This window comes from Polyodon spathula, chromosome 40 (genome assembly GCF_017654505.1).
Source record: "Polyodon spathula isolate WHYD16114869_AA chromosome 40, ASM1765450v1, whole genome shotgun sequence".
Lineage (NCBI taxonomy): Eukaryota > Metazoa > Chordata > Actinopteri > Acipenseriformes > Polyodontidae > Polyodon > Polyodon spathula.
This window is the reverse complement of record NC_054573.1, coordinates 1,989,849-2,002,210: the sequence shown is the minus strand read 5'-3', so window position 1 is coordinate 2,002,210 and position 12,362 is coordinate 1,989,849. Positions and strand designations below refer to the sequence as shown.

The 12,362-nt window shown below is 38.3% G+C and overlaps 1 protein-coding gene across 1 annotated transcript; it reads left to right on the top strand.

Moving 5' to 3' along the window:
* The first annotated feature begins 6,678 nt into the window (after nucleotides 1-6,678).
* LOC121304985 (homeobox protein EgHBX4-like) lies at nucleotides 6,679-8,377 on the top strand. The gene is made up of 2 exons (XM_041236449.1): nucleotides 6,679-7,632; nucleotides 7,923-8,377. Exons 1-2 carry the CDS (start codon nucleotides 7,480-7,482, stop codon nucleotides 8,052-8,054), a joined length of 285 nt encoding a protein of 94 aa, XP_041092383.1. The 5' UTR covers nucleotides 6,679-7,479; the 3' UTR covers nucleotides 8,055-8,377.
* Nucleotides 8,378-12,362: the final 3,985 nt, after the last annotated feature.

Sequence of the window (12,362 nt, the reverse complement as noted above, 5' to 3'; positions counted from 1 at the left end):
AGGCAAATCCAAAGACTCTGTTTTATTTATTTATTTATTTATTTATTTTTGATTTTTAAAAGGTAACCAATTGTGTATTCCTAAAAGATATTCAAAATCTAAACTACTGTGAATGATTTTATTTGAAAAGTAGAATCACTGATGAACTCTAATCGAACTCGTGGCCAGCAATCCCACTGCCTCTGCAATTCAAGCACAGCCAAACCAACTGTTTTTATGTGAGGTTTATACAAACAGGAAATCGCATTAAAAGATTTTCACTGTCGTTCATAAATATGTAATAAAATCTCATTGAAAAATTGCAGTTGTGACATTAGCAATGGCAAATATTTGGATAAAGAATACAAGTGTTGGTTCAGACTTTTGCATAAAATGAGAAAAGATGCAGGGATGTCAATAACACTCCCATTGCACAGCAGTGTGATCCATTCCTGGTTTTACTAGGAGTTTGTTACCTGCACACTGGGGCTGATCAAGCACGTAACAAAACCTGGAATGGGTGAGACTTTCATGCGACAGAACTCTTATTTCCATGGCTGTTATACCTGCTGAAAGTATTGTGCAAACGACATCCTTGGCGTGCATTGTGGGCTATATAGAAGATGCATCTCCCTGCTTTAAGTCCCGTCTGAACAGACTGCTTGAAGACCCTGTCCCACGCCCCATGCGACATTGACAGTGTTATGGCAGGTGTTTGTTGGCTTCACTTGATTATATTATTGTTCAAGGGAGGGGCCAGCTTGCCTCACACCTGGTAAAGCATAGGACCAGGCAGACAAACGTTTCGTCAAGGGCCTTCTCTGTAAAAGTTGTTGGCCAACTGGCAACTTCATATGCATAAGGTTGTAAATGTATTAATAATAATAATAATAATAATAAATAATAATAAATAATAATAATAATACATTCATGTATTTATGTATGCATGCGTTTGTGTGCAAACTTGTTTGTCACTCTTGAAGGAAATGACCACTGAGGAAAAAAATGTACATGTTACAGTGCAGGCAGTACACGCATGGAAAATGCAGGATTACGATGCAAATGCATGCTTTTTAAAAATGCGTCTTTATATCTTAACTCCTTCATTAACATTACTGTATCAGTTCGGAGAGACAGGAGCTGGCTATTTTTTATTTATTTATTTTCTCAAAGCGTTCATTCCCCCGTGGTACTGAAAAAAAAAAAAAAGAGTCGCTTTTTTGTCGTTCAGGAGCAAAGCCTACTTGCCAAACAAGACAAGGCTCCCATTCTGTCTCACGGTAATCCCCCCTTCTCATTAACAACGGGGCAAGGACTAGGCGCTAGGGACACCGGATCTTCCATTGTATCCGGGAGACTCGCAAACGCTGGACAGTGTCCAGGTTAAGCTCCGAATTACTATCATCATACAAAAAGAGACTTATTGAGAAACCTTTAGTGTGAAAATACTAGGAAGCTGAAGACTTCACTGTTGAGGGAGCCTATGAAAAATACCAGGACAAGTATTAAACACTGGGCGAATTATTAAAAAAAGAACATTATGATTGGGAGGAAAAAGTAGATTAGTAATTAAATGTATTGCCCTGTCTTTGTGAAAAACGTCTTTTGAAACGTGTTATGTTTTATAAACACTCAAAACGGTCTACTTTTATATTTATGTATAGAAATACTGTAATATATCGCTAATATTATACGTTTGTCGCCTCCTCGCGTCATGGGCGGTGGAGAAAAAAACAAACATTGCCAGTATTTATTTATTTTAATTTATGCAAAGCGAGTATTTTACACTGTCCGGTTCATTTCCAAAAGAAAAAAATACAGCTGTTTTAAATCGATAGGCTTAGTTTTTTTTTTTTTTTTTTTTTTTTCCCTTAGACATAAACAGCTTTAAAAAGTCTGTCGTTGGTCTTGTTGTCATATCAAGGTTACGCTTGAATGGCACAGTGTTAACGACAGGTTTACAACAGGGTTATGATTAAGAAAAATGTCACAGTAATTATCATAACAAGCGTATGGTTGTAAGAACATAACAAACTGAAAACCGGTTCCCAATTATTTGCACGCAAGGCAAAATGACCTTTGTCACAAGTATCATTCTGCTAAGCTAATATAATTTACAAGTATCAAACAACCACAGTAGCAGCTCGGAAGGTACTATAATTTGCTCATAAAGGGGGGAGGGGGTCAAGTGATTTGAAATTCTGGGATAGTTTTTTTTTTTTTTTTTTTTTTTTTTTAAATAATCTATAGATTTAAATCACATCTGGATATGTAGAGCATTTCATAGCACGGTGGATTCCCCGGTGACTTGCATCAGTCACTTATCTGCGGTTCTGTGTAATAGCACCAACTCATCTGCAGCATCGAAATATAGGGGCTACGTGTTTTATAAAGATTTACATCTCCCTCATAACAGCCAAACTCTCAACAGCTTGGTTTGCTCAAATAGCAGGACAATAAAAACAAAGGTTAGCAAGCTCGCTTCCCAACGTTTCGGTGTGTTTGTCTGTAAACAAACATTGAAGGTATTTATAGGCGTTAGATGCCATGGTAACGAGACGTTTATCTCCCTTTTTAATCTGGTGTCTTTGTGATGTCATTCTCTATGCAGCGAATGATGTAACTTTCTACGGTTCCTTTCTGTTTAAACCTCCAGGAACTGTGATTTGTCCGGGTTTTTTTTTTCTTCTTCTTCTATACGTTGCATTAATTATATATATTTTTTTCTAAAACAACAAACTTTACGTCATCCACGGTGTGTCTGTTCCTGTATAATGCATATGATAAAAAAAAAGGGTGTTTTTTGGGATTGCCTAACCTAAAAATATTATAATAATAATAATAATAATAATAATAATAATAATAAATAATAATAATAATAATAATAAGCCACTTACGGTTTTGATGTGTGTTCATGGCAGAAGCTGCATGCAGTTTCCTTTAGGGTAATTCTCACAGACAAACACCTGGACGGACGAACGTTCTTCCCAACGCACGCATTCTTGCAAAACGTAAACAGGGCTGACCTTTAAGTGAGTAAAGATCAGTTGTTTGAACCCCAAATTAGATGTCCGTTTCGGTAGTTCAAAACCTCTTAAACCCCGCCGGACAACAAACAAAACGTGTACCTCGCTGAAGCGGTCGAAACACACGCACACCTGTCTGGAAGTGTATTGTGCTTCCGTTGGGTTGGCACAGGTGACATTAAAGGCCACGCCCTGTTGCAGGAGCTTTATTCGGCAGCAATTGTGAGTTTAGCCCCCCCCCCTCCCCCAAAAAAAACCCAGTTGAGGAGTTCAGTAATATCACACGCTATCGTTATCCAAAGCGATGTAATAAAACGACCGTGTTAAGTAAGAAAATTGGACAAAAAAAAAAATTAAAAATGCTTTATCCAATTAAATTTCGACTTCGCCATACAAAGACAAACACCGTTGCCATGACAAACATTTGTTTACGAGGCGCCCGGTTTGCATATTTCACGAATTAAGGTGTAGTGTTTGTTTATGACTTCCTCCGCGCAAGTCAAATTAAACTGGAAACATGCAGAAGCTGATTCGGAGTTTAAGACTTTTGAATATTTTAGACGACTGCAGCTTAGTGTTGCTGTGTACGGTTTACCAGACAGGCTCATCATGCATTTCACTGTCATAGGAGGCTGTGTGGTCAGGTAGTTAAAGACCAGAGCCTGTAACCGGGAAATTACGGGTTCAAATCCCAGCTCAGTTACTGACTCGCTGTGTGACCCTGAGCAAGTCACTTGTGCTGCGTCTTTGGGGTGAGGCGTTGTTGTAAGCGACTCTGCAGCTGATGCATTGTTCACACACCCTAGTCTCGTATTTGTAAAGCGCTTTGTGATGCTGGTCCACTATGAAAGGTGCTGTGTAAAGTTGTTGTATTATTATTCTTTCCTTTTCATTGTGTTTCTTATAGTCCGTGTTCTTGTGTTCTCTGTGCGTGACTCATTCTTGAAAAACAAAGCCACACCTGCATGGGCTGCATTGGGTGAAAGAAATATAAGTAATAAAGAGGTTTTCTGGTGAGCACACAGCGTTTACATGATTAAAAAAGATCGGAAGGAAACCAATGCACGACTGGCCTTTGAACTAAAAGTGAATTTAGCAATGTGAATGGGGGTATCGGTTTATTTACAACGTTTTTTCCAGTTTAATTTTGAAAAAAAAAAAAGATACTATGGAAAAAAAAAAAATCTATTAGTTACGATGCACTATTATGTATACGTTAGTTCTCTCTTGCATTCAATGCTCTTCAAGCCAGATAAATGTTATAAGCTGTGGTCTGAAGTGCTATTTCGCTTTTTCACGCCCTCTTATTCCGTGTGACGCAAACATCCACAATGTTTTGAATTCACATCCCAGCCTTTTATTGAATGCAATATGCCTGTATTTAACGTACCTGCATTGTGTGTTTTTCACTGATTTGTATTTAATGTGCAATGCCCTGTATCTCACTGTATTTAATCTATCATGCATTGTTCCTCACTATCTTACAAAGCGCTTTGTGATGGTGGTCCACTATGAAGGGCGCTATATCAATGTTTCCTATCAGGTATGCCCTCCTTCATGAAGAGTCTGGATCCGCCCCTGTATATGTAATCAACTATATATACATATGTGTGTGTGTGTGTGTGTGTGTACACAAAAATATGAATAATTTCATATTGCAATTAGAATAAAATGTTTTTACGCCCCAGCTTTCTGTGTGGGATGATGCTGCTCTTCCATACCAGTTTATTGATACCCTGTGCAAAACAAAGTTAAAAAAAAAAAAAAAAAAAAAAAAAAAAAAAACCCCACCCCCCCCCCCCCCCCCCCAAAAAAAAAAAAAAAAAAAAAAAAACAAGGGCAAACGCATTCCTTCTCGCATGCTTACCTATGAACGAAAAATTCCAATTAATTCAATAGCACCTACAGACAGCAATCTTTTTTTTTCGGGGTTTCTTGTTCACTTGTTAATGCCAATAAGAAACAATGAGAATGTCCTTGTAAAAGTTTACCACTTTGAAAACATGCACGGTAATTCTCCAGTTCTCCATCTGCGTGATTTGTCAGGTTTAATGTGATTTACCGCACCTCTCTGTGTTTCACAATGCTTAACCATGCGGCCCCTGTGCTATGCTTCTAGTATGGGGAACTTTTAGTGGGGTATTGGAAAACACATTGATGGCAAACATGGGTAACCTATAGCAAACGCATAGGATAACGGAAATTAAAATACCGTGATTCACTAGAGCCGGTTTAAACGCGATGGTCGCCCAGTCAGCAAGGCGTTCTCAAATATAATTTAGGCGTATAAATGAATATGCGGTGACCCTATGACTGCCTTATCACTATCTGTGAATGCACCTGCTCAACACGCCATCAATTACGTTTACTGTTGCTGCAGTAATGCTAGGAATGCTTCTCAATAACGTTTGCGTGGCTGCATTTCCTTCTGCAGAATTCACACATAGCACCTTTCTTTCTGGCGGTTTCGTTAATTTTCAAATCAACGTCTTCACCAGCGAGGTCATGTGGAACAGATCAACACTTAATCCGTGAAAACAATGCGGATTATGCACGGGTAATCAAACCCGAATAACCATGCGCTCAAACTGCATTGGCACGGCGAAGCCACGTTTCAGAATCCTGCTGTGACAAACTCACCCTACCAATCGGACCATCGAGGCTCTTCCCCTTCGCCAATAGTGTGTTTCATAACGTGGGTCCGTCTGTTTCTGTTGACCAATTGGAAGAGCGCTGGAGAGGAGCAGTGGGGTGGGGTGGGGTGGGGTGGGGTGGGGTGGGGTGGGGTTGAAATGGTGCGCTTTCTCCCCCTAGTGGCGAGAGGATGAATGCCACAGTCGTTCGTTTTCATTACATCGGTACGTGTGTCCGTTGAGGTGTTTAATGATCGATAATGGAAAGTCTTTGATCTATGTTCCGATGTGTCCCTTCCTGATCTCGCTAGACATTAACCTCCTGTTGTTAGGAACTGCGTTTGCTAATCTGCTTTGTAAGCGCCAGACAACATCTTGATGGAGTGTTTTTATTCACAAAAATCATCGGAGAAACACACACACAATAACAAATAAATCGCACACTACAGCTGTACTATAATATACATTTCTTAAACAGACTTTCCTATGCATTATGTATATAATTTAATAGGAGTGGTATAGTTATTTTAACCCCTAAACTGCCCTGGAATTGAACGGTTCTTGAAAAGGTGTCTTTAGGAGGAAACTGACTATGCGGCTGACCAGATTCAACCTGTCGTTTTTTCATGCACCTCATTGCAAAAAAAAAAAAAAAAAAAAGAGTCCGCATTGTTTTAGTTGTGAGACACACGTGTCTCCTTCACTTAAAAGGGTTAAACCCCCCCCCCCCCTTAATTTTAACAAATATTGTATTATTCTGAAAGGTTTCATATAAAAGCAAGTCGCGTATTGTTTAAATACGTACAAGAAACCAGCCTGCCCCAAACACAGTAACGCAGTTTTAGCCAATATGATAATATATGATATATATATATATATATATATATATATATATATATATATATATATATATAATATATATATATATATATATATATATATATATATAGTATTTTTAAATACTATTAAATTGCATTAAATTTTCTTACAAATTTCAAGAAATTATGTTAGTAATATAATATTGCATATGTTTCATGTTTCGTCTATTTGAAGCAGACCGATCAATGAGTTTCAGTTTACTGGTCTATTGTTAGGCAATAAACGTCTTTAATTTAACACAAAGGCCGCTGTCATGTACTTTGCTGCAGTGTCAGATCAATGTGGGATTAGTCCGAGTGTCTGGTGTTTTGTGTAGTGGGAATTGAAGTATAGGTACCGCCGTCCGATTGTATAAAAATAGAGCCCTACATGTTGAAAACTCAAAACGGACTTCAAGAACAGCCAAGGAGGTAGCTCGAAAGACAACTGGAAAAATATTTATTATTTTTTACTAATTTTCTTTTTAAGAGAAAATGCAACTGGCGTTTACCATTGACAATATTCTGGGCACTAGATCAAGTGTCACGGAATATCCGTGTAACTACGCCTACGTACCCGCTCCGCGGTATTTGAACGGCGCTTGCGAGCATCCCGGCTACGGCTGCTACCCCGGGTATTACGCCGCTCCGGTACCGGCGCCGCTCGCCCCGCTGCGGGATGAAGCCGTTTACGGGTACCCTAGCTATAGCGGATATGCCACCGGCTACGGAAAATTGACCTATCCTCAAGTCACGGATCTGGGCGCCTATTGTGTTATTCAGAGGAATAATATTGTCCCAGAAGCGGGTAGGTTTTGATTCTGGATTGAAATGCGCACACTTATTATTTAAAACACATTGGCATCCCATGGCTATCTTATTAAGTCTCTCTCTATCTCTTTTTTTGTTGTTTTGTTTTATTTTTTGACAGTTCCCTCTGTACCCCCGGTGTCCAGTTCGGAACTCTGCTACTTGGCTCAGATTATGAGCCGTCGGAAGCGGCATCGAGTTCGCACGGTATTCACCGACAGCCAGACCGAAGAACTGGAGCTTCTTTTCGGCCGCAGTGACTATCCCGTCCCCGAAGCACGGGACAGCCTGGCCAGGAGAGTCGGGCTATCGGAGGAGACCATTCGGGTAAGAAACCTTGTGTGCCCCTTACAGCAGACCCTGGAAAATGTCATTACTTTCAATTACTAACTGCAAAATTAAATTAAGCATCATTACATCCCAACTGTGTCTATATTTCTAAATAGTTATATATTTATAGCTGGCTAAAATTGTTTTGCTAGGAAACGTTTTAAATGGCCGTGGTGTGCTGGGTAATTAGCCTTGTTAAGGGTCGACGCTTTATTATTATGTTAAACAATATCTACATGAAACGATGGGCTAAAGTAACTGTATTCATATTTCTTTTTTTCTTTGAGGTTTGGTTCAAAAACCGCCGCGCACGCAGAAAGAGGCTAAGCTTGAAGCCCGAGTCCCGCAAGTCAGCGCACAAAAAGACACGGGAATCCCAAGACGCGGCGTCTCCACAATCCCAAGAGTTGACGGTTTGATCGGAGAGCAAAGGGATTTATACGAACCGACGTCTTGCGTCATCTTCGACAAACTCCAGTAGCCACACTGGCTTGCACAGCCTGTGTCGTGTACTCCAGTGACTGTACAGGGAGGCACGAATATGCAAGTTTAAAAAACAAAACATTTTATAAACTAAATTACTATGGTATCAATCAAATAGTGTTGCACAATGTACACATGTACAGCCACTTAGATTTTTAAAGCGATGTAAATACGTTAATATATTGTAAGATAAAAAGGATAATTGTATACACTTAAAGTAATTAGTTTTTTTTGCATTAAATGATCGATTTCTCTTTTTTTAACTATACTACCTTAGCAAATAACTGTACTAGATTAGCTAAATCGAATCGTAGCTATAGATATATATATATCGATTCGATATATATATACACTATATATATATATATATATATATATATATATATATATATATTATATATATATATATATATATAATATATATATTTGACTGCTGTATGGAAACCGACTTGTCTATTTTGTTGAAATAATAAATCTATTCATTTTCAGTCGATATATCTTCATTCACTAATTTTGCATGTTTACTTCTAAAGGTGAAATCCTATGCGGACCTATTTTACAAAATAAAAGCATAACGTCCTCTTTTAAATTTCACACACCGAAGACAGATTGTTTAAAGACAGCACTGGCATTTAAAACGCACTGAAATTGGCAGAAATCCCTTAAAACGAGCAAACAACGGATAAATATCGGACGCGATACACCTGAGGAAAACCCAACAATGTGGTAATAGGCAAGTTAACATCCCCTCAAAAAGGTGAAATTATCTGGTAACCACAGACACGAAGGCTGTAGCTATTCAGCAGGGTTCTTCTTGGAAATTCAGATCTATACCCTGTGTTCTTAACACTGACTGTAAAGGAGATACAAGTTTGACAAATCATTACCGGCCCGACAGGCAAATGAAGATACTGTGAAATCAAAATGAACCACCACTTATTTATAAAACACACAAAGTACTTTACTTCTAAAGTGAAATCCTATGCGGACCTATTTTACAAAATAAAAGCATAACGTCCTCTTTTAAATTTCACACACCGAAGACAGATTGTTTAAAGACAGCACTGGCATTTAAAACGCACTGAAATTGGCAGAAATCCCTTAAAACGAGCAAACAACGGATAAATATCGGACGCGATACACCTGAGGAAAACCCAACAATGTGGTAATAGGCAAGTTAACATCCCCTCAAAAAGGTGAAATTATCTGGTAACCACAGACACGAAGGCTGTAGCTATTCAGCAGGGTTCTTCTTGGAAATTCAGATCTATACCCTGTGTTCTTAACACTGACTGTAAAGGAGATACAAGTTTGACAAATCATTACCGGCCCGACAGGCAAATGAAGATACTGTGAAATCAAAATGAACCACCACTTATTTATAAAACACACAAAGTACTTTAATAATAATAATAATAATAAAAAACAGCATTATTAAATAATAAAACAATTATATCTTCATGCTAATATAGATTTGGAAAAAAGAACTGAGAGCATGCAGTAGTTACAAGTCAGTAGTTATATATATATAAGACACAAATACCCAATTCAACAAAACAGGACCTTCCATATAGAGTAAATAGGTCATTTGAGAATACATAGGAGGCCATTCCACAACAATGGAAGGACTGTTAAGGCGAGGAAACACAAAGCCCCTTTGCCAGGAACAGCCGCTTGAAACCTGCTTCCAGGAGAGCTAGTTTGAGGTTTGCTGTATCAAACCCCCAAGTCTGCCCTGGTGTGCCGCGCAGTGGCCTGAAACCCAATCTCCTGAAACCAAGTCCCAGGCCTCACAGTGGCTTTGTGTTCCTTCAACTTACGAATGTAATATGGACCTTCAGAAACTGGCACAGAATTCAATAATGCTTATGCTTGAGTTTAAAAAAAAAAAAAAATGCTGTCAATCAGATAAAGGAAATGGCACAGAGGTTTCTAAAACAGTATGTTTTATGTTGTTTTTTTCGGCAAGGTTACATTTTGGCATTTGATAAATACATGCTTGATTGACTCGGTACTGCAGAATAGTATGTTCCAGTCTAGAATAATACCTAGTTTAAATACATGCGGGTGACACAAACCTCTCAGCTGGCTGTCACAGTATATAGCAAATACATAAAAATAAATCAGGGACAATTTAATGGCTAATACAATAGGCTAAATGACACTTTATAAGTCAAGGATTGGGTACACATGAACCAAGCAAAGTTTAGGCTAGCTCTGTGCTGCAAGGGAAAAATTAGGGAGAGGATGCAACAAACACATGCCAGAAACTGTCACTGATTTTCAGGGACAGTTGAAAGGTATGTCAAGCCATGGGAGGTATTTCCATAAAGTCATTTTACAGTCAGATCCAGCTACTGGTGATCTTGCCAGGGAGAAAAACAAAACTATTACAGTCCACTGCAGTCAAACATTTTCCATGAACAAAAGATGTAATAGATCAATTTCCTGAAGGCACATATTACAAAAATAAATATACAAATATAAAATAAACAAATTAATATTAATAAGTTAGCAACACATAAACACTGCTTCAGGGTCTACTTTAACGGTCTAAGGAGTGGCAGATCAAAATATGTTAATTCTGTATTAATTCAGCTGGCGTTAAGACAACCACTTTGTAACAATACTGCATGCAATGAAAAAAAAAAACACAAAAACAGTGGAATAAGGTGCACCAAAATATCAGGTTTAAAAATCAGGGATTGGAATAAGACTCCTATTGCACAGCAGTTGCACCCATTCCAGGTTTTATTATGTTCTTCATCAGACCGAGTGTACAGGTAACAAACAGGTGTGTCTTATTAATAATAAAAAAAAAGAAAAAAAAAGCACACAGCAAAATCAGGAATGGATCAAACCGCTCTGTAACGGGAGTCTTATTTCCATCCCTGTAAATTGTAGGGTATGAAGATCTGCCACGATTTAGATCATTGAAACATACATAGTAATACATAGGTGACGTGCTTTTTCCAAACAAAGCCCATGTTCAATTTAGCATGCCTTCCTTCTAGCATGTACTCCTATTAAAACTGGTGAAATAAAACCCTAACTCTGTGCGAGTCATCTCTGGCCCTCCGAATTTGTCCCAGATCCCACCTCTAAGACTTCCACTGTGGATACAAGCACCAATACTCTCCAATAACGTGAAAGAGATTCCAGATCATTTCCGATTTGAAACACAGTTTGCTGGGAATGTGGATTAAATATTGACAGGCCAACACAAACTGTTTATTCATAGGTCGTCAAAAAAATTATATTGCGGCTAAAATCGCTTGCCCTTTTTTTTAAATTAACCTTCAATTCTAAAGCCCCCCCCCCCCCCCCCAGGTTTTTAAAGTGGAGAGTAGATGTTAGCCACACATCTTGTTGCCAGCCTGCAGAATAAATGTACCAGCACTGACGTTTAACATGTAACGCTGCAGTCGCATTAAAAACTGCAGTCGTTTTTTTATGTAAAATTTGCTGCAGACAAACAGCTTCTCTATGAAATCTCCACGCAAAAAAGGCCCCCATATACTAAACCTTCTGACCATCAATGTATTGCTATAACTAGCTCATTATTATTATTATTTATTATTATTATTATTATTATTATTATTATCATAACCTTTTGTTCTACAATGTACAGTATACATTTACAGAAATGGTGTGAAGCTGTTCAATGTGTTAATTTGTAGAGATTCCTCCTAAGTGTGCGGCCAGTTTGGTTCAGTAGCAGTATTCACATTGCAGGTTAAGATATATTGCTGTTTAACAAGTCATGAACACATCACACACTTGAGAGGGTGAAATACAATTTTACGAGACCGACTGAACTACATTACAAAACGAGGAGTGAGGTGCATCTTGATTTTTTTTTGGGGGGGGGGGGGGGGGGGGGAAAAAAATCAAAAAATCACAAAAAAAGGACAAAACTAAACCTGGGATGAAATTGCTAAATGTGAATAAATGTGGTTTTAGCAGCAGAACTGTACCACAATGAAAAATTCAGATCCTTGTGACACTGTTGTAGGTGTAGTTACTATTTTCACGCAGGGTTGAATTCCTTTCAAAATTCCAATTCCTTTTAAAAAATGTATTCCCCAATTCGAACTCCTGAACATTACTTACATCACTGTACTGTCCAGTCATTAGTTACAATGTGTGACATGCTGCTTACAGGTTCAGATAAATATCACCTATCTATATTGTATGTATTCTTGCTTTCTGCATTAGTATCGTTTCAGTCACCATGGTGACCT

Bases quoted from the DNA above. Each gene is read 5' to 3' on its own strand.
- LOC121304985 (XM_041236449.1), top strand. From the start codon at position 7,480: ATGAGCCGTCGGAAGCGGCATCGAGTTCGCACGGTATTCACCGACAGC. The intron at 7,633-7,922 runs GTAAGAAACCTT...TTTTTCTTTGAG, and splicing joins TATCGGAGGAGACCATTCGG to GTTTGGTTCAAAAACCGCCG.